General features: G+C 48.8%; 2 protein-coding genes across 7 annotated transcripts; one reads left to right on the top strand and one right to left on the bottom strand.

Annotated features, from left to right (window-relative positions):
* Positions 1-3,074: 3,074 nt before the first annotated feature.
* On the top strand, positions 3,075-8,709 carry cyldl (cylindromatosis (turban tumor syndrome), like). 3 transcript variants are annotated; one of them, XM_068318930.1, is made up of 15 exons: positions 3,078-3,731; positions 4,285-4,729; positions 5,127-5,393; positions 5,467-5,545; positions 5,619-5,788; positions 5,858-6,017; positions 6,145-6,286; positions 6,366-6,476; positions 6,565-6,656; positions 6,731-6,794; positions 6,894-7,026; positions 7,110-7,218; positions 7,281-7,399; positions 7,523-7,736; positions 7,825-8,690. In XM_068318930.1, the coding sequence occupies exons 2-15, from the start codon at positions 4,289-4,291 to the stop codon at positions 8,007-8,009; spliced, it is 2,286 nt and encodes a 761-aa protein (XP_068175031.1). In that variant the 5' UTR covers positions 3,078-3,731; positions 4,285-4,288; the 3' UTR covers positions 8,010-8,690. The 3 variants fall into 3 exon arrangements, with proteins under 3 accessions (XP_068175030.1, XP_068175029.1, XP_068175031.1); XM_068318929.1 differs by having other exon boundaries at positions 3,075-3,609; positions 6,731-7,026; positions 7,825-8,709; XM_068318928.1 differs by having other exon boundaries at positions 3,076-3,731; positions 6,731-7,026; positions 7,825-8,703.
* Positions 8,710-10,456: 1,747 nt separating this feature from the next.
* On the bottom strand, positions 10,457-19,003 carry rhpn1 (rhophilin, Rho GTPase binding protein 1). Of its 4 annotated transcripts, XM_068319334.1 has the most exons (16): positions 18,817-19,003; positions 18,556-18,649; positions 17,416-17,531; positions 15,321-15,449; positions 14,785-14,860; positions 14,434-14,511; positions 13,635-13,759; positions 13,353-13,519; positions 13,093-13,280; positions 12,863-13,019; positions 12,664-12,780; positions 12,389-12,583; positions 12,241-12,317; positions 12,015-12,161; positions 11,791-11,943; positions 10,460-11,708 (listed from the first exon to the last, which is right to left on the bottom strand). In XM_068319334.1, the coding sequence occupies exons 1-16, from the start codon at positions 18,834-18,836 to the stop codon at positions 11,499-11,501; spliced, it is 2,049 nt and encodes a 682-aa protein (XP_068175435.1). In that variant the 5' UTR covers positions 18,837-19,003; the 3' UTR covers positions 10,460-11,498. The 4 variants fall into 4 exon arrangements, with proteins under 4 accessions (XP_068175433.1, XP_068175432.1, XP_068175434.1 ...); XM_068319332.1 differs by having other exon boundaries at positions 10,457-11,711; positions 12,241-12,312; positions 13,093-13,519; XM_068319331.1 differs by having other exon boundaries at positions 10,458-11,711; positions 13,093-13,519.
* Positions 19,004-21,747: the final 2,744 nt, after the last annotated feature.

Below are 21,747 nucleotides of genomic sequence, written 5' to 3'. Positions count from 1 at the left end.
GATGCAATTCTACGCAGAGTCGTCGAAAGAGCGACAAGCTACAATCTGAAGCTAAACTTCAGCAAGTGTCACATCCGACAGTCAGCTGTGTCATATGTAGGTCATTTAATAACAGCTCATGGACTGAAACCAGACCCAGCAAAAGTTGAAGCAGTACGCTGCATGACACCGCCAACAGACAAGGATGGTGTCCGCCGTTTCCTAGGCTTTGTCACTTATCTGTCAAAGTTCATACCAAACCTCAGTGAAGAGGATGCTCCACTGCGTCAGCTCCTCAAAGGTGACGTAGAGTTCCTGTGGCAGCCAGCACAGCAACAAGCCTTTGACAGACTCAAGGAGTTATGCACACGCCCGCCAGTACTGAGATTTTTTGATCCAGCGAAGCCTGTGGAAATTTTCTGCGATGCTAGCAGCAGTGGGCTAGGCGCTGTCCTGCTACAGGAAAACCAGCCTGTAGCCTTCTCGTCAAGATCACTGACGGATGCAGAAATGCGCTATGCGCAAATTGAGAAGGAGATGCTCTCCATCGTACATGCCTGTGTCAAGTTTCACAACTACATATTTGGGACACATGTCACAGTTTACAACGACCACAAACCTCTCGAAGATATCTTTAAGAAATCGCTGCTCTCCACCCCTATGCGCATCCAGAGAATGCGTCTGCGACTGCAGTGGTATGACTTAACTGTCAAGTACAGGAGAGGAAAGGACATGGAGTTGCCTGACACACTCTCTAGAGCACAACTTCCAGAGAAGAAGCCAGAGATTGATGGGCTAGAGTGTGTCTCCATGCTCAGCTTTGTCTCAGTTAGTGACCAGAAGTACACTGAACTGCAAGAGTGCACCAAAGAGGAGCTAAGCTGTCTACAACAAACAATACAGCGTGGCTGGCCAGAACACAGACGGGAATTGCCCATTCCTGTTCAGCCATATTGGGACTCGAGGAGCCAGCTCGTCTGTTCTGATGGAGTTATCTACAAAGGACTACGAATAGTAGTGCCCCCTTCTCTACGAGAACACATGCTCAGACTGATACACCATTCGCACTTAGGGATGGTGAAAAGCAAACAGCGAGCCCGGGAAGTGCTATACTGGCCAGGTATGAGTGCAGAAATAGAGGAAGTGGTCAGGAACTGCAGCAAGTGTGCAGACTTCCAGAACAAGCTGCCCAGACACCCATTAAAGCCAACAGAAACACCAGAGCTGCCGTTTGAGAAAGTAGCATCAGATCTGTTTGAGTTTGAGGGTAAACACTACATCCTGCTTGTGGATTATTACTCAAAATTCATTGAAGTGGATGAACTGAAAGACATGCGCAGTCGCACCACCATCGAAACCCTGAAAGCACAGTTCAGCAGACATGGCATCCCAGCTACTCTGCGGACAGATAATGGTACACAATACTCCTCAGAAGAGTTCAAAGACTTCTGTGAGAGCTATGGTATCTCACACAATACGTCGTCGCCGCACACACCACACTCAAATGGTGAAGCAGAGCGTGCAGTGCAAACTGTTAAGAGACTTTGGTGTAAAGCACCAGACAGGCACCTTGCGTTGATGGATTACAGAACTACTCCGCTTGAGCAAGTAGGCCTGTCACCTGCTCAGCTCCTTATGGGCAGGAGGCCTCGCAATAAACTACCTACTGCTCGCATCCTGCTGGCGCCAACAGCTTATAACCCCCTCAAAGTCAAGCACCTGCTGGACAAAACCAAGGACAGTCAAAAGTTCTACTACGACCGCAAGAGAGCAGGTAAACCCCCTGTTGCCCTTAAGCCTGGAGATGAGATCAGGATGCAGCCGCATCCTGGCAACAACAGGTGGTCCCCTGGAGTTGTAGTGAAACAACACAGTGCACCGCGATCATACGTTGTGGACTGTGGAGACACGGAGTACCGCCGCAACAGTCAACACCTTCGTAGAAGCACTGCAGCCGCCAACCAACCTCGTCACTTGATACGTGCTGAACCATGGACTGAGCTGGCAGAGCCACCTGAGAAGGAGCAGCAACCTTCAGCTCCTAATGTTCTGCCTCGCTCTCCGCCCAAAGCAACTGTGTGCCCCACTCGAGCCCAGCCAGCTGGACAGTTCACTACCAGACTGGGCAGAGTTGTGAAGCCTCCTGATAGACTGAATCTGTAATAGATTGTGTTGATAAATTAGTTTACATTAAGACAGTGAAGAGATACTAATCACACCTTCCTAGTTACTGTGTGAAGTTTATTACAAAGCTAAATGACTGTTTCATTGCTTTCTATTTGCAACTGAGTTAAGAAGCTACAGGTACTAGTATTGAAGTTTGTTTACTTGAATTGAGATTTGTTTATCTGGAAACCTAAAGGTACAGTTTAAAGGTTAAACAGTATAAGAGTCAGTTTAATGTTAACTTTTAAGTGCAATATATAAAGAGGTTTCTTTTCTGAGAAGGGGAGATGTAACATATTGTGTCGAATAACACTGGTTCATTAAGTGCTTTGCTTTTCTACCTGTAGTCTGTTTGTCCCTACTGAGTTCCCGTAGTCCTGCTCTGTAACAAATGACAAATAAATAAGTTGCCCGCCCGCTAACAACGTTGTCTGGAGTACAGTATATTACAGTTATAACGTCGTAATTGCTATAACGTTAGAACGACGTTGACGTTAGCCAAACATCCCGCTGATCGGGCTCCGATGAGGCTCAAAAATACGAGCACCGCTTGAACGCAACAACTTAAAAAAATAACCTGCGCAACAGTTTAAACCGGATTAATAACGTTTGATTAACTGTCGATCGTAAACAAATCGGACTTACCTTGTAGAAGTTCGATTTCTCTCTTCAGAGCCTCTCTCTCCTCCATACCAACAGCTGAAACCCTCGGTCGCCCAAAAAAGAGACGAAACAGTCGCTTGGTGATGACGTCAGTACACGCTTTTAATTCTGGAAAATTTTCACCCTCCGTTTTAAATGACAGGACAATTTGACGGGTTAATTTGACAGGAACGAATTCGTGAAACAGGATTAACGTTTCGGAATTGCAAAGTATCCGATAAATTTAAATAAATTCGATGTGTAGTTTTTTTTTTTTTTTTTAGGATTCAAGACTAATGTTTTCAAGTTGTGTGTGGTATGTTTGAATGAACAGTACAACGAAATTGTTTTGGGGTTGTTGTTTTTTCTAATTCTAATTTAAATTAACCTACTCGATCACACGAGCTTTACTGATAAACATGGTCGATGAGAGTAGCCGTGACGTCATACGTATCGTCAGAACGCGTCGCTGGAGGATCAGCGGGGACTCCATCCACCTGTTGCCTGAAAGACCGCACTGAGGGAATACAATAACCCGGATTTTAAAATGACTTCCGGGTGGCTGTCGGCTCATTTAAACACAGGAGCGTTAAAAACCTTCAACGTTTCCGCGTCAGAAGCTCGATGGGGGATTAGCGGAGGCACTTTCCACCTGTGGATGTGACGTCATTGACGCGCACCAGCTGCGATTATATCGACCTGTGAGGCGCGCGCGGCGGGTGACGTCCGCCTGGGACGAAATGAAAGGGGAAGTGAGGCGGCAGCGGGTCCGGGGGTGAAGGTCCGGAGGACGGCGGGGGAGAAGACGCCGAACCGGTGAAGGTAACGACGTCAACGGCGATAAAGATCCCTTCTGGTCCTCCTTGTTCCGCTTGACGTCATCGTTAGCTGTGAACTGACACGCGCTAGCTAGGCAGCTAGCTTCAATGTTGTCAACATATCAGGTAAAAAAAAAAGCGACATAAAGCTGTTTTTGTTTATTTTTTATTAATTATATCAATTTAAGTCAATCAGATAAATATTTGTGTAGAATGTGTCATAAAAGTAAAGTTAAGGTTGCATAAAACGGACTTTAAAATAATTTTCTGCACACACACACACACATCCTGTCTCTGCTGCTTCAATCCACATCAGCTGTGTTAGCATGCTTAGCATTAGCATCATTAAGAATCACTGTGACACGATCTAATGTTGGCTAATCATCACACAAATACCTGTCATTAGCTTGACAGCTAACGTTAGCTAACAATCTATACACTCCCAATTCATTGTAGCTCACTGATTGCTACCGTCAGCGAATGCTAGCTTTGTTTGAGGCTAAGCATACAAAATAAATAAGCTTGAAATAAGAAAAACAAATGACTCAAAAGTGTGTTTATTTTCTTTTGCGTTTATTTTCTCAGATCATTAAACTGTCAAAAAATAAAGTTTCACTTCCATCCTTATGCAGCGCACGTCCGTCAGCATCACATCTGTGTTTGTGTTCTGTGTTCTCAGGAAAATGACGTCATCACACAACGTCTACTTCATCGTAACGAGGAAACCTGAAGGCTCCGCCCACATCGCCGCCGGCCACATTGGCTACGCCAGTAAATACCAGTATGAGCAGACGGCGCCCTCCAGACCTCCCAGGAAGGTGCTCCTCCACCTCATGGGCTCGGCTTCGTCGATCGAGCGGATCGATCGGAGTCACCTGGAGGAGCTGGAGGCGGAGGAGGCGGAGCTGCTGATGGCGCTGCCGGACACCGCCGAGAGGCTGAGGTATTTCAGGGAGAAGGAGGCTCTCCGAGCGGCTCAAGGCGTCGCCGTGGGAACCGACGTGGTAGTGATGGTGGATGAAGGCGGAGAGAAGCTGAGGGGCGTGGTTCGCTCCATTGGGAGGAGGACGGCGGCGACGTACTTGTCCCCGCTGACGGGGACGTTCTTTGAGGTTGAACTACAGGTGGGGCGTTAAAAAATGAAAACCTCACCTCTGCCCCCGTCTGTCTGCGTTTACTCTGGTCTGGATCGAAAAGTTTGGTTGTGTTTTCATTGCTAGAGGTCATGTGATCAAAACAAGTCCAATTTTAAAAAGTTCGAAATGAATTAAAGGCTTAAAAATTCCCCAAATTGTCAAAGGAATGCGTTCAGGGTGTAGCAGAGACAAAACACCGCCCCCTGCAGGTAGCTGAGAGAATGCAGGCTCAGTGTCGCACCGGTTTTCTGCACCAGTGGAGGAAAGAAGAAAACAAATCCAGATGCATGATGGGAAATAAAATACAGATGTTAATCATGATTCCCAGATTATGGATTGTCGTCATGGTAACTAACTGGCCACTCAGCTGTGCGTCTCCCACCAGGGGGAAGACAAGGGGAAGTCGGAGGCGTCCCACCGGTACGAATCCCTCGCTTCCTGTCCCGATGGCAGCAGGTTGTTTGTTCCGTTCTCCAAACTGAGGCTGGCGGACCCTGGTGGGTCCGACCCGGAGCCGCAGCGGCCCTCGCCAGAACCCGAGGAGCTGGCGCCCGGCGACAGGGTGACCTACTTCGTCAGCGATACGTATCGCCACGGGATGGTGGTGGACGTGCAGGAACGCGGCGGGCAGACGATGGTTCGCATCTCCACGGTGAGTCGACCTTTTCACGACGCTCGGCGGCGGCCGGCAGGACGTCATCGACTTTGTCTTCCTCGTTTTTCAGGATGAAGACGAGAACGGGAAGACGGGAGGGGAGGTGGAAGTTCCTCTGGACTGCGTCGCTAAAGGGGAGGTGCCTCCAGGTGTGGCGACTTCCTGTCACTTCCTGTTTCTGCTCTTCGTCTCGCGTCTGACCCGATTCGTTCTCCTCCATAGGGCCTGAGGGCGTGGACGCCCCCACGGAGATGAAAACTGACGCCCCACACGCCGACCTGACCCTCAACTCGCTGGTGGAGGTGACTCTGGCTTCCGGGAATTCCTTCGGCATCATCCGCTGGATCGGGACGTTCCCCGACCGACAGGAAGTCCTGGCCGGACTGGAGCTGGTGAGGGCGGCGCGTCAAGCGGGTGGATTTACCCGATAATCCATTAATCCCGTTCGCGTCTGCACGCAGGAAGAGGAAGTAGGAGTGACAGACGGTTGCTTCAGGAACCAGCGTCTGTTCAGCTGCCCCCCCAGGAGAGGCCTGCTGATCCGGCTGAACGCCTGCCGACCAGACTCCAGGTTCCAGAGCCCGTCGGCCAATCAGACGGAGAGGAAGCAGGAAGATGCAGGTCAGACGGGGAAGGATGTTTGTTTGCCTGACCAGCAGGGGGCAGCAGAGCCCTCGGTGTGTAATCTGTTTACCTGTGTGTGTGTGTGTGTGTGTGTGTGTGTGTGTGTGTGTGTGTGTGTCATCAGAGAGCAAGCCGGACCTCAGCCCCACCCATCTGGAGACGGTTCCCCCAATCAGCTCAGAGCAGGTGAACCAGATTCTGATTGGACGGATGAAGGGCATCCAAGGTCACCACAACTCGTGCTACATGGACGCCGCCCTCTTCAGGTCAGGACCGCGTCGTCACGGTGACCCCCGTCCCGATTTCCTTCCTGACTCCTCCTCTTCCTCCTCTTCCTCCCTGCAGTTTGTTCTCCTGCTCGTCCGTCTTGGACTCCATGCTGTTCAAATCCACCCGCCCCCGGGACGCCCCCATTCAAGAGACGCTGCTCCATGACATCGTCAACCCTCTGCGCAGGTGGGGGGGGCGGTGGGCGCCGCCGGGATGCGTCGCTGAGGCCCCACGTTAGCTGCCGTCCACGTCTGAACCTGTCCGTTCTGTGCAGGAGGGGCTTCGTGGAGGGCCGGTCCGTCATGAAGCTCCGGCAGCAGCTGCAGAAACACGGATACAGCCACTCGTTCACCACGGACGAGAAAGGTGAGCGCCGCCCGGGGGGGTCGGACGCGTCGGATTCTGTTGGTCTACGTTTTTTGACGTCGTCGCGTTTTCAGATCCAGAGGAGTTCCTCAGCGTCATCATGCACCACATCCTGGCCCTGGATCCTCTGCTGAAGATGTGGGTTCCCTCACACACACACACACACACGAGACGACGTAACCATGACGAGTCAGCTAATTGTGGCAGCCCCACCCACGCTAACTCGTCCCCCCCCAGCTCGGCCGGCGGCGAGGTGCAGCAGAGCTACTGCTACCAGATCTTCCTGGACCAGAACCACAGCCTGGTCCTACCGACCGTCCAGCAGCTGCTGGAGCATTCCTTCCACAGCGCAGGACTCAAGCTGGCTGAGGTGAGATCTGAAGCTCCTCCCCTTCCTCCTCCCTGATGCTCCGCCCCTCTCATTTCATCCCCCGCCCCTCTCCTGATTGGCAGGTGCCGTCCTGCCTCATCCTTCAGATGCCGCGCTTTGGGAAGAAGTTCAAGATGTTCGAGAAGATCATCCCGTCACTGGAGCTGGACGTCACCGACCTCCTGTCTGAAGGTACCGCCCCCTGCCCCGCCCCCAGACGGGCGTGTCGGCCTCTAACCCGTGGTGTGTTTCAGTTCCTCAGCAGTGCGTGCTGTGTGGACGCCCGGCACAGGAGGAGTGCGCCGAATGCTTCACCGATCCGCTGTTCAGCCAGACGGGATTCAAAGTGTTCTGTGAGACCTGCTCCTCTCAGGTGAGCCCTGCTGGGCGTGGCCAGGGGGAGTCATGTGACTTTGTCTTCACTGGGGGGGTGTGGAGCTAATAAATAGAAAGCCCTGAGCGATGTGCAAAAGAGTTTCGTCCTGTGGTTTTGCAGGTGCACAGTCATCCTCAGCGCCGGTCCCACCAGAGGGCGCCGCTGGAGGTCCCTGAGGGCTACCAGGGCTGGGGGGGCCCTCACACCCCCACCAGAGACAAGCTGGAGCTGTTCGCCGTGCTCTGCATTGAGACCAGCCACTACGTGTCCTTCATCAAGCACGGCCCCGACGCCCACGACTGGCTCTTCTTCGACAGCATGGCAGACAGGCAGGGTGAGTGTTCGCTCCGGCGCCGCCTGCTGGCGCCCCCTGCTGGCGCCTGATTGGTCCGCGTCACCTTCAGCGCTGTGCTTGTGTCCAGGTGGGAGCGACGGCTTCAACATCCCGGAGGTACACGCCTGCCCCGAGGTGGGGCGGTATCTCGGCATGTCCCCGGCGGAGCTGGCCAGTCAGGTGCCTCGAGGCATGAAGGGCGTGGCCAAACGCCTGTTCTGCGACGCCTACATGTACCTGTACCAGAGCAGCAGCATGAACCTCTACTGCTGACCGGCAGGAAGCACCCAATATGGTCGCGTCGGTGCCTTGGACCATTTTGCAGATAAAGATTTATTGTTTCAGCCGATATGAAAAAGCAAATTTAAACGACATAAAAATGTAATTATAATAGTTTGTAATTATTTTTTTGATAATTACCTTAAGGAAATTTTTGTACATGTGGTCAGATAATTTTTATATTTCAATAAAATGAGTGTATATCAAATTAGTTTGATTTAAATCCCATCATTCCACTTTGGAAACACAATTTTTTTTTACATATTCCTGGACAATTTATTCCATTAAATTTTTGTGTGAAATTACATTTTGTTGTATTTTATTTTGAAAGGCAGGAATAGTTAGGCCTGTTCCATTCACTGCATGTTTGGTGACGTATAATCTGGTATGCGAGCTGGAGTTCCTGTTAAACGATGCCAGAATTCAGTCGACTCCATGAACCACAGATGCGAAGCAGTTATCAGAAATAATTGTTCAGATGCTAAATATTAGTTCAGGATAATCAGCAAAGTTAATTTTTAAAGAATTTCGTAGTTTATACATTTTTGAGTTTCCAAAGACAGATGTCAACACTGCTATTTTTTTAAGATTATATTTCTTGACCTTCTGTGAAATATTATCTTGCTTTGAAATGGAATGTTCATTTGTGTTCATTAAAATACAATTTATTAGAAGAAATCTGACATTTACTCACCTTTATAGACACAGCTATTGTGTGAGTACCAGTAGTTATTTTTACAAACTCAGTCTTTGGCTCATTTTTTGTGGTGAACACAGAGTCGGGACCCCCAACTGGGTCCAAAAGTCCAATCTAACACTGGCTTTAAAATCTTTGAGTGTGTGTGAATGACGCTTCTTCAATTTGTGTGTGTCAAAACTGCTGTAAACATGTTTTAAAAGGACAAACAAAAAACACACAACTGACCGTGTGGTTACTTCACAGCGTTCACACTGCAGCCTCCAGAACACTGAGAGATGAAGAGAGAACAACAACAAATGATGGAATGACTTTTCAATACAGAGGCCAAACCGAGGGGTTGTGGGGTGGGGAGGGGGGTAACTAATAATAGTGTTTTTGTATATTGTTATACATTATAAATTATCAAATATACATTATAAAATATATTTTTTATAATATATAAAAATCATTATGTAATATGTTATTTTTTTAATTTTTATATATATATTATAAAATATATATTTTTGTATATTGTTATACTTTCAGGTCTTGTTTTTCTTGTAAGCAAACTTTTACATGTATTTAACAATAACATTACAAATACATGACCTGACCCTGTCATGTAAACCTTCAGAGCGGGGGGGGGAGGGCACTGCTTATTTCTGAGATTTACTTCTGGAGGGAAAAAAAGATGCTTTTATATTTTTTTATAAATTGTGCAAACACTGGCATTAAAATAATTATCATAATCAACACAAAAGTGAGACAAAAGAATAGGAATAAATAACTAGGTTGTAAACGAATTTATTCTTGAACAAACTAGTTTCTGAACTAACCAGGTTTTGATTTATTATTTAACATAAACGGTGTATTTATGTTATTATTTCATTATTATTTGTTTACTGTTTGTTTACACTGTATGTTTGCCCTTTTACACAAATCCTGCTTTATGTGCTTTTAATTGGGGACGAATAAAGTTTTTTGAATTGAATTGAGTAAATAAAGAAACACAAAGTATGTTTCATAAAACACGGAAAATAACTATTTTAAAAGTTTTTCTTTTCTATTTTAATAACTTAGGAAAACATACCTGTAATATAAAGGGTGGGGCCCACCACCTGGGGGGGGGGGGCTGACATCGGCATAGCTACAACACAATAAGCCAGTTAGCATAGCTTCAAAGCTAATTAGCATCCAGCAATTAACACGTAAATTATAATGATGATTTATATAATTAATATTTAAACACAGAAAATTTGGACATTAATTCACCACAAACTCACACCCGCTGTAGAAAACAATGTGGGATAAAGAACAAATCTCCGAAGCCCTTTAACCCCCTCCAGACCTCCAGCAGGATATCCGGTGGTGCACCGTCAATAACCGTCCCACCGAAACCCGGAACCAAAAAACAGCGGATGGAACTATGAAATGTGGGGAAGTTCACACACAAAAATACGAATTTTATTTGTAACTGTTACACAAGCAGGTCTTCAGCTTTCACGAATGACTCCGGAGCAGGAAGATCTATTATAAATAGAATAAAAATAATGAAGCCGAAATCCTCCAGTTTAATTATTCTTGTTTCCTGGAAAATCAACGTTTGTCTGGTGTCAAAAGAATTAAATTCACAAGCAATGAAAAGAGAATTATTTAGGTTATTCGCTATCCAAGTCATACGTTTCTCAGGACACCAGAAGCTTTCCATGTTTTATTTCATTTAGAAGATAAAAACGCGTTCGATCATCAGACTCGAGCTTCACAGTTGATCCGTGGATCTTTAGCGCCCTCCGGTGGCCGTTAATGGTTTAACGGCTCAAATCTGCTTTTTATGTTTATCACATTTTATTATATATACTTTAACTGAGTGGAAAAATAAAACAAAAATATCAAAAGAAAAACAAATAATTTTTAAATTAAAGAAAAAAAATTATAATAAAAGTTAAAGGGTTCCCTTAAACACTGATGAATATGGTTTCGGAATTTGTGCGAAAATATTTATTCATGACAGTGATTCACAGAACAGTGGAATGTTTACTCAAAACAGGAGATAAAATTAAATTCTGTCTCAGTCCAGATTCAATGAATATCAGAGTTCAAACTGGAAGCAAAGAAAAATGGTTTTCAAACATTAAATCTGTATAAAACGTCTCGAGCTGGACGGAAAATGACGAGTCGTTTCACCTTTTATTTTTACACATGAAAAAATACCAGAGTTGGTTTGGTGTCATGGACAACGTTCCCCACCAGGGGGCACTGAGTGGTGTGAGCTGCTCCTTTAAAAACCAACAACAGGAAACACAAGCTTGTCCGTCGCTAAATGATAAGACTTTTTTAACAAAAAGTTCATTTCAAATTTCACAGCATTTAAAAGCAGAAAAAAAAAACTGAAGTGCTTTTATTGTGAAAATAAACGTGTAACAAACAAACAAACAAACAGACAGAAGGTAAACATGTTTGTTGTTCCGATAGGATAACGGCTCACCTGCTCAGTCGAGTTCTGTACCAATGAAGATACAGCGCCGGATCAATAACCCGCCAATCACCATCTTATCTACAAGCCACACCCCTTTTATTTAAGGGCCACGCCCATTTATGTCCAGGGGGTCGTTTTGTGGCTCAGATCCAACCAGCGATCGTAAAACCGCGTCGGCGTTTTGCCACGAATGACTTGTGAGGACAAAGAGGAAGTGTTGTCTAGGAGATGGCGGGGCTTCCTGCAGGCGTGGCCCCTCCCCGCCCTGCTGGTGGGCGGGCTTTCGTGTCCCAATCGTACCGTGGTTCCCTGAACGCCTCGTCCCGTCTCAGTACATGGCCTCATCGTCCCGGATGGCCCCGAAAGACAAGCTGAAAGTGCTTCCTGGTCTTTTTGAGGCCCCGCCCCCTTCCCTCTTCTTCTTCCTGTTCCAGTTCAGCAAAGAGGCGGAGCTCTGGCCCTTGGCTCCACCCAGCAGATGCTGCCGGGTGTTTTCTTTGTCCCCTCCGTGGGACAGCGTGACAGCCCTCCGGTCGACCTGCTGAGACACACCCAGGCCCCGGTCAGTTGTACGGCTGGCCACACCCCCAAAAACCACGCCCACGTTCACCAGCGGTCACCTGAGCCTCGTGCGAGTGCAGAGTGACCACGCTGAGCTCCACCCCCCGGTCGCCGCAGCTCTTCAGCATGTGGACCACCTCGCCGTGTTTGGCCCACTTGCAGTCCCGCCCGTCCACCGCCACGATGTAGTCGCCCTCCCGTAGCCCCGCCTCCTGCTCGACAGGAAGTCATCAGTAAAAAAAACGCGTCTGGAGCATTTCAGGGACTTCCAGGAGGTTCTTACCGCCGCACATCCCCCCGGAACGACTCCGGCCACCAGGACGGGGGAGTCCCCTCTGAGGGTGAGGCCCAGGCCGCCCTCCCCCCTCTGCAGGCAGATGGTTTGGGCGGGGCCCCAGCGGGCGCGAGCGCAGAAGACGGACAGGGGCCCCTGCAGGGGACAGGGAGGAGCCTTCAGATGAAGAACGGCTGCAGGAGTGTGTGTGTGAGTGTGTGTGTCGGCATCCCACCAGTCGCTGGAAGATGTCTCTGATCTGGACGGCGGCAAAGTTGGGGGGCGTGACTTCTGGTTTCTGATGCGTCTGAGCTGCCGGCAGAGGAATGACATGACATCACTTCCTGTTGGTTTGACGGTAGGACGCGGACACAAACACTTACGCTGGATCTCCGGGGCGTCGACCGTCTCGTCGAAGTCGTCCTCGCGGTCCAGCCGGGCGTACATGTCCAGGGAGCGCTTGTGCGTCAGCGCCAGGACGTCCTGCAGGAGGTCCATCTTCCTCAGGATCCTGCACAGACCGTGGACCCGCATGGCCTCCTCGTGTCGGATCACCGCCCGCCTCAGGTGCGCCTTACCTGCAGCCATCGCCCCCCCCCCAACATCAACCCGGCATTCCGAGCTGGTGTCCCGTTTCATTTGAAAAACATGAACTCACCCAACTTCCTGCGGGTTTCGGGGTCTCGTAGGACCCGGCTGAGCGGCGGACCGGCGGGACCGCTGACGTAGAACGTGAGGAAGGCTTCCTCCACACCCTCCTCGTCATCAGCAGACACTAAAACGGAACACATGAAGCATCGTGAGGCAGGGAAACACACAAACGATGTCACTTCCTGTCTCTTCAGTGGACGACTCACGCGTGCGGTTGCAGAGCGCCACGGCGGCGTGGAAGTGGGCGAGGGCGCGGAAGTGCTCAGCTTTGACCTGAACCACAGAGGCCCAGGAGAACGGGACGTAGTCCTTCATTAGGGGGTGCACCATCGTCTGCTGCGCCAGCAGGTAGACGTCAGACACCTGTCGAACCGCCAGAGACGCCGGTCAGTCAGAGCGGCAGCGAGAAAAGGACGGCGAGAAGCAGTGGACTCACCCGCGCCGCCTCCTGCGCCAGGCGCAGCTGGGACATGACGTGTGCGTCCCTGGTGGTGAGGGTGACGCGTTCAAAGACGCACTCCTGCACCTGGGCAACCATCAGCTGGACCAGCATGCAAAGCGACGGGCTGCTCATGTCCAGACTGGGAGCGTTGGAGAAGTTCTCCTTCAGGTAGTTAAACGCACCTGAAACAGGAAGTTGACGCCGGTAGGAAAAACGACGGGGATGCGCTGAGGCGTTCAGGAGAGGCTGGGTACCTGCGGCTCTCTGGAAGGCGTCGACGGCTTTGTCGATGCCGGCGGGCGCCGAGCGGTCCTGCCGCGCCCCCATCTGGGTGTAGAGGGCGGCGATGTTGAACAACACACTTCCTTTCTCGAAGGCCAGCGTGCGTTGACAGGAAGGGACGCCCGTCAGAGAGTCGTACCTGAAGGGGGTGGGACAGGGACCCGGTTAGCTAACGCGTCAGATACACGACCTACGGAAAAGGTTCTGGTTCCAGGTTCTGGTTTGACTGGCTTTAAGAAAGGCGTCCCCCCTACCAGTGGAAGTGGACCCCCAGGTTCCTGTGCAGGGGGAAGAAGCGTTGGTCCAGGTAGAACATCTGGTTGTAGTACTCCATCAGCAGCTCCAGGCCCGCCTGGTTCCGACTGGGAGTCCGCATCGCCTGGAACCAAACACAGAAACACCAATGGAGGGGGAGTCTCTGGCAGGGGGGTCAGGGGGCCACGAGGGGATAGGATTTGAGTTAGGGGTTAGAGTTAGGGTTAGGGTGAGGGCTGGGATTAGAATTATGATCAGGGTTGAGGTTGGTGGTATAGAGATAGGGGTTATGGTTGGGGTTGGGTTCTGGGCTAGGGTCAGAGTTAGGGCTTGGTTTAGGGTAACATTTAGGGTTGGGGTTGGAGTTGGGGTTTGGGTTACACTCAGGTTCAGGTTCTAGGACTGAGAATAGGTTTATGGATAGATTAAGAGTTGGTGTTAGGGTTAGGGTTGGGATTAGGGTTAGAGTTAGGGTTTGGATTAGAGTTAGGGTTACGATTGAGAAATAAATTAGGTTTAGGGGTGGTGTTGGGGTGACGACTCGGATTACGTAGGGTTGGGGTTAGTTTTGTGGTTAGGGTTAGGATTAGATTTAGAGGTAGGGTTGGTGTTCGGGTTATGGCTAGAGCTAGGGTTAGAGTTAGGGTTGATCTAGGGTTAGGGTTGGGGTTAGGGTTGTGGTTTAGACTTAGAGGTAGGGGTGGGTTTAGGGTTAAGGTTAGGGTAGGTGTAAGGGTTGAGGTAGGACCTCGGGTTGATCTAGGGTTAGGTTTGGGGTCCAGCAGTGTCTTTTCTGACCTGCCTGAGCTCCATCAGGGCCTGGATCTCCTTGTCGTAGAGAGAACCGTCCTCTCCATAATGTTCACAGATGAAGTCCTGTGTGCAACAGACATGTCACATTAAACATACATACAACATACATACAGCATACATACAAAATACATACAAAATACATACAACATACATACAGCATACATACAACATACATACAGCATACATACAGCACAGTTAAAGTTTCTGGGTGGAGCCTCATCCTGTTTTTCACAGACATAAATCTAATTATGTGCTAATTATGTTATAACTTATTCTAATTTATTCTAATAACCTATCACGTTACATCATCACTGTGTTTGTTGTTTCTAGTCTCACCTGGATGGAGACGCTGAAGTCCACCTCTTTGGTTTCCTTTAATCCCAGAGGGATCATGGGAACATTTATGGCCTCACTGTGAACAGAAATAAACACAGCATGAGTGTGTGTGTGTGTGTGTGTGTGTGTGTGTGTGTGTGTGTGTGTGTGTGTGTGTGTGTGTGTGTGTGTGTGTGTGTGTGTGTGTAAAAACACCACATATCAACACGCAGCGACACACAGGTGACCCCATCAGGTTCCTCCTGCTAATAAGCTAAAGGTAATGCCTCGTATTAACCCCTGCTACACTAACAAACACACACACACACAGTGACCCCCCCCCCACACACACACACACACACCCCACACCCCCAACATAAACATTCACTCCTGCCATGTGGTCATTCCTGACGCCGTAATCTGGGATTTAGTCCTCCTGCTGCTGCAGAGGGGATAACCCCCCCTGAGCACTGAATGAACGCTAATGCCAACCTGCCCCCGCCCCCGAGGTAACCGTTGGCAACGTGGGGCGGGGGTGTGGCGGCGGCCCGTCTCACCTGTCGGTCTGGTACACCTCCATGCTGCTGTTCAGCTCCTCCAGCTCCTCCTTCAGCAGCTGCAGGTTGGAGTTGACGAAGCTGAGCTCCAGAGCCACCGTCTCCCTCACCCGCGAGTTGGTGGTCGCCCTGGGGGGGGCAGGGGGGTTACAGCGTGTTTACAGCATGTGGGGGGGGGGGCATGGGGGTTACAGCGTGTGAAGGGGGGGACTAAGGGGAGTTTACAGCATCTGTGCGTTGGTCGATAGCATGTTTATAACATGTGACATGGACAGGAGCAGACCTGTGTCTGTCGCTAGGGGGAGGAGCATCTTTATGTCGGTCGGTAGGGGGAGGAGCATCTTTATGTCGGTCGCTAGGGGGAGGAGCATCTTTATGTCGGTCGGTAGGGGGAGGAGCATCTGCGTGTCGGTCGCTAAGGGGAGGAGCATCCGTGTGGGTCGCCAGGGGGACGAGCATCAGTGTGTCGGTCGCTAAGGGGAGGACCATTCGTGTGTCGGTCGCTAGGGGGAGGAGCATCTGTGTCGGTCGCTTGGGGGAGGAGCATCTGTGTCGGTCGCTAGGGGGAGGAGCATCTGTGTGTCAGTCGCTAACACCTGTGTTTATACGAAAGCAGACATGTTATAGATTGATTATTGATTGAAGGGTAAATGACGAGTGTTACTGATGACATCATCCTTGTGTTGTTTGGATTGTTTACATGTCGACGCGCCACACGTCACCATGGAAACCTTTCAGGTGTAAATCTGCAAACTTTTCTTTGACTAAACTTTTAATTTATTCGCCTTTCTCATTAGCTTCTCCTCCAGTCACTGGGGGGTGGGGGGAGAGGGGGGGTTGAGGTCATCGACACACAATGATCCTGCAAGCCGCCGGGTTGCCATGGTAACCTGTGACACAAATTCATTTGGACATGCGGCCCGTGAACCCCCATAGCTAAGCTAACTGTTTGCTTGTGTGACTCAGTTGTTCACACCAGCAGCAGGAAATCCACTGATGCAGCATGAAGATTGATTATTGATCCGCGATCAGTTCTGATCAACGCTTTTATTGATGCACTACAATAAGTAACAGTGGTTTGGATTTTCAGTCGTTAGTTGTGTTGAAAAAAAAACGCAGCTGAATTAGATCTGTTGTTAGACTGCTTCACCTCACACACACACACACACACACACACACACACACACACACACACACACACACACACACACACACACACACACACACACACACACACACACACACACACACACACACACACGAACACCTCTATCTAGGATCAAGTCGAGGACAATCTGATTAGCGTGTGTGTGGTGTGTGTTTTTTGTGTGTGTGCGTGTGTGTGGTGTGTGTTTTTTGTGTGTGTGTTTGTGTGTGTGTGTGTGTGTGTGTGTGTGTGTGTGTGTACTATTCCAGCTCAAAACAGGTCTGACAGTGTCAGACAAGGCAGTGGGGGGTACACTGGGGGGTGGTTTAGCAGTGGGGGGTGTCTCTGCTGGGGACGGGACACAAAGCCGGCTGATAACATGCAGGGGGGAGGGGTCTTTGTCTCTGTGACCCATGTGGGGGGGGGGGCAGGAGCGCCTGTTGAAGTTCCCTAAACTGAGTCATCAGCTTTCAGGACAGCAGCCTGAATGGGGGGGGGGTATAATAACAACAATCCCATCCTATTATTATACATGCACAACCAGCAAACAACCAGCAGCAGGTGAGTGAATGATGTCACTGCTTGTCTGATGTAAACAGGAAGTAGTTTTGATGTAAACAGGAAGTTTACAGTCAGATATGTTTGAAGCGTCGCCGTGGCGCTGAGCCCTGGTGGAAGGGCCCGGGGGGGCTCCACATCCAGGGTGGGAGTTCAAGTATCTCCATCTCTCCTCTGGATAAGAGACGTGAATGATGTTGATGTTGTTGCCGTGGTTACGATGCTAGTGTGTGTGTGTTTGTGTGTGTGTGACCTCTGACCTTTTCCCATCACAGGACAGTCATACCAACATGTCTGAGCTGACAGGCGAACATAGAACCAGGAGGAGATCAGCTGATCTGCTCCAACAACCAACGGCCCGAAACAGCCAATCAGGTGGCAGCTCCTCACCTGAACAGGTTCTCGGCCCCCGCCCTCATGCGCATCTCCTTGTTGATCTGCTGGTTGATTCGAGCGCGACGGTGCTGCAGTTTGCTGCGCTGCGTCTGAGCCAATGGGTCGCATCCCTGGAAGGAAGGAAGGATGGAAGGAAGGAAGGAAGGAAGGAAGGAAGGAAGGAAGGAAGGAAGGAAGGAGGGATAGAAGGAAGGAAGGAAGGAGGGATAGAAGGAAGGAAGGAAGGAAGGAAGGAAGGAAGGAAGGAAGGAGGGAAGGAAGGAAGGAAGGAAGGAAGGAAGGAAGGAGGGAAGGAGGGAAGGAGGGAGGGAAGGAAGGAAGGAGGGAGGGAGGGAGGGAGGGAGGGAGGGAGGGAGGGAGGGAGGGAGGGAGGGAGGGAGGGAGGGAGGGAGGGAGGGAGGGAGGGAGGGAGCGAGGGAGGGAGGGAGGGAGGGAGGGAAGGAAGGAAGGAAGGAAGGAAGGAAGGAAGGAAGGAAGGAAGGAAGGAAGGAAGGAAGGAAGGAAGGAAGGAAGGAAGGAAGGAAGGAAGGAAGGAAGGAAGGAAGGAGGGAAGGAAGGAAGACATGGAGTTAGTAGAGCCACATTGGTTTTTGATGAGCTCCTCCTCGTCACGGCGATGTAGGAGTGCCGGGGGGAGGAGGAGGATCTGGGGGGGTCTCTTCACGTCTCCGTCCAGCCTCCCTCACACACCCCCAGCTGACCGTTAAGGCGTTTGGTTCTAATCCCGCGTGCCTGCGTGGATTACGCTCCTGGCGGCGCTCCATCCTCCGTCCGGAGGAGGCGGAGTCAGGCTGCAGGTGACTTCCTGCTGCACACGTTTTGTTTTGGACGGCGCTGATGGAACACAGGAAGTGAAGATCACATTCCTTCAGCTGTGGGGGGGGGGTCTGTAATCATTAATTCCTACAGGGGAGTTTTTCAAAGTTTTTGAATCTGGTCATAGACACAGGAAACATCCATCTGGAGCCAATCAGATTTCACAAAACAAGTGGGAGGAGTCCACAGGTGGGGTGGGGGTGGGGGACACGTTCCACTGGTGCTGATGGGTTGTCAGGTGTCAGACTGAAACATTAATAACCAGTTAATACCCCTTCGCCCCCACCCCAGACCCCTCCCGGAGGACCCCCCCCTCACCTTTCGGATGCTCCCGCCGAGGCCGCCCTCTACCGGGGCCGCGGAGGGCAGGTCGTCGTCCGAAGCACCGTCCGGTGGGGACATCTGGAGATCTCTGTGGAGGCACGTCAGGACTCTTTACTCACACACACACACACACACACTCACACACACGTCCGTGACGTCACGCACAGCCCCCCGCTCGCGGGTGGTGCGTTCACGGCCCCGACATCGGGGTCAAATCGGTGCGGTTAGCTAACGAGCAGCGGGTTCACTACTTGCCTTATCGCAGGTTGCTCCATCGTCGAACAAGGACAAAAGCAGTCGGAAAGTCTCTACATTTTCTCCACGTATATATTTTCACAGCTTAAGTTAAAGTTTAAAGGTGTAAACAACAACAAAGCGAGATAAACAACTTTTCCCTCCTGTAAACAGGAGGATCCGACCCGCTCCTGTCCGCTAACCCTCCTCCGCTCCCTCTCCTCTGACTGAGAGCAGCTGCCGGATCTGATTCACGGAGGCGGGGCTACAGGTGCTCGACAGCCAATCAAGTTACGCCGATTAAGAGCGACAACAAGATCCACCAATTAGCTGGAGGATGACGGCCAAACGAAACCCAGATCTGACCAATTACAAGCCAACCTCCACCCCAACGCGCCGCCAGCCGTTGCTATGGTAACCGCAGGGCTGTGGCTCTCGGAGAGATAGCGGAGGAATAACTTTTAACATGATTATATAACGGTTTAATCTCGTTTAAATTTTCATTGATTGATGATTTTTTTAAATATTTTACATTAACTTAAAAAAAAAAGAATGAAAAAAAATTACTTTATGTTCCCTGGGAAAAAATTTAAACAATTCCTTGAACAATAAGAACAAATCCAGCTGGATTCTTCCCTGCTTAGGGAAGCAGTTCACTCATAAATTAACAATTATTTACGGTCAACTTTCTCCACACGACTGAAGCAGATGGAAACTAGTTGAAAAACACATTTTAAGCTCATGCAACATAAAACAAGCAACACAGAGATTCCAAAACGATTTAAATCCATGAGATTTGTACAAATCTGCAGGTAAATATTCACATTAACCTCTGACAGATTCATTATTCAACTCGAATGGGTAAAATATTCAACTTTGGTTCAGAATATTTAAAATCCAGCATCCTTGTTTAAAAAGAAAATGCAAAAGTAGAACTTTATAGGATTTAAAATAAAACTAACAGAAAAAATGATCATCATGGAATCATAATAAAACTCCAGTTTTTATGACCGTTTCACCAGAAAAACTCCGGTACTTTTTTAACGCTTTGAGCCCAGTTAATGAAGGGAGCGTCAGACCCTGGTACCATCGCAGGCTTTGAACCGTGACCCTCCCTTGACCTTCAGGTTTTGGCGTCCGTTGAATTGGATGATCGTTCCGTTCTTCATGTCAACACTGAGCAGAAACCACTGATTAATGATAGGCTGAGTTCTTTTCCGTGCTATGAACATCATGAAACAAGCCGACCTCCTCCTCCTCTTCCTCGCTGCTTCCTCTGGATCGCAGGTCAACCTGTCCTGGTCCTCGGCCAAAACTTGAAGATTTATATTCAACAAAGCGAAGACAAACATTCACTTTATCAATCGTCACGTTATCGCTTTGTTATTAGTGATTTAATGCTGCTGGTTGGTCTGGTGGTTATTATTCAGCAGGTTCGGGTTCGATTCCCGGTCAGGGAACATGATTTTACATAATTTCCCTTTGGAATCAATCAATCAATCAATCAATCAATCAATCAATCAATCAATCAATCAATCAATCAATCAATCTATCTATCTATCTATCTATCTATCTATCTATCTATCTATCTATCTATCTATCTATCTATCTATCTATCTATCTATCTATCTATCTATCTATCTATCTATCTATCTATCTATCCATCCATCCATCCATCCATCCATCCATCCATCCATCCATCCATCCATCCATCCATCCATCCATCCAATCATCCAACTATCCATCCATTCATCCATCCATTTGATCAGAATTATCCATAAACACTGGCTGCTGTTCCTCTGTTCATCCACCAGGCGTCGCTATGCTCCGTTCAAAACCTGCCACCCTTCTGTCTTCTTCTTCTTCTTCCCAGAGGTCCACATCAGTCCCCTGTTTGGAGAACTGGGGGGTCCTCTCCTCGGGGATGAACGACAGATCAGCCTGCACACGGCCAACAAAAAAATACTGTACAAACAATGTGTAAAAGTAATCAACAAGAAAAACCTGTGTGACAGAGCACCTACTACCTGGGCCAACAGGATGACGGGAAGTGGACCTGACCCGCAGTGGAGACTTCTGTACAAACCCCCCCTCAAGAAAAAAACAGCCGACCTCCAGTGGAGGATTTTACATGGTGCCGTCGGTTCCAATGCTTTTGTCTCTGTTTTCGCCCCTGCGGTGTCCAGCCAGTGTCCCTTCTGTCCTCTTCAGGAGACAGTCTTTCATACTTTCAGTGAGTGTGGGAGACTTGCAGTACTCTTCACTCTTCTAACAAATGTTTTTAACTTGTTCAATGAAAACTTTACTATCAGGAAATTCATCTACGGTGCTGGGTACAATAGATCGAATCAGAGAAAGTGGCAGCTTTTAAATTTTATCTCTGGGGAGGCAAAACTTGCAATTTATGTGACCAGGAAGAGGAAAATTGAAAACGATACCGCTCAAAAAGCAGCTACTGTTTTTTGCTGTAACATCAGATGTCGCTTAAAACTAGAATTTGGTTTCTATAAATTGACAAAAGACCTGAATAACTTTAGGAACATCTGGTGTTACAAAAATGTCCTATGCACTTTAGTTGATGATCACCTGACTTTTGCAAACTTCCTGTTATAATGCATTAATTTTTATATTGTATTTCCCTTTGTTTATTGGTGTTTAATGTTTTTGAGTGTTTAGTGTTTTTGAAATTTCATCTAATGAAAAATTGTAAAATTTTCTAAATGTTCTAAATGTTCTAAATGTTAAATGTGATTGAAATTTGTTTGGAAAAGATCTTCTGAGACACCTAAATGCTTTCATCTAATGTAAAACTGCAAAATGTTTGAATGAGATTAAAGTGTTTTTGCAAAAATCCAAAAAAAAAAAAATTCTTCTTCTTCTTCTTCTTCTTCTTCTTCTTCTTCTTCTTCTTCTTCTTCTTCTTCATTTCACTTGTTTATTAAAATATTTATA

The sequence above is a fragment of the Antennarius striatus genome, chromosome 7, assembly GCF_040054535.1.
Source record: "Antennarius striatus isolate MH-2024 chromosome 7, ASM4005453v1, whole genome shotgun sequence".
In the NCBI taxonomy this organism is placed as follows: Eukaryota; Metazoa; Chordata; class Actinopteri; order Lophiiformes; family Antennariidae; genus Antennarius; species Antennarius striatus.
Note: the sequence above shows the minus strand (reverse complement) of the source record. Positions and strands in the feature narration are given on the sequence as shown.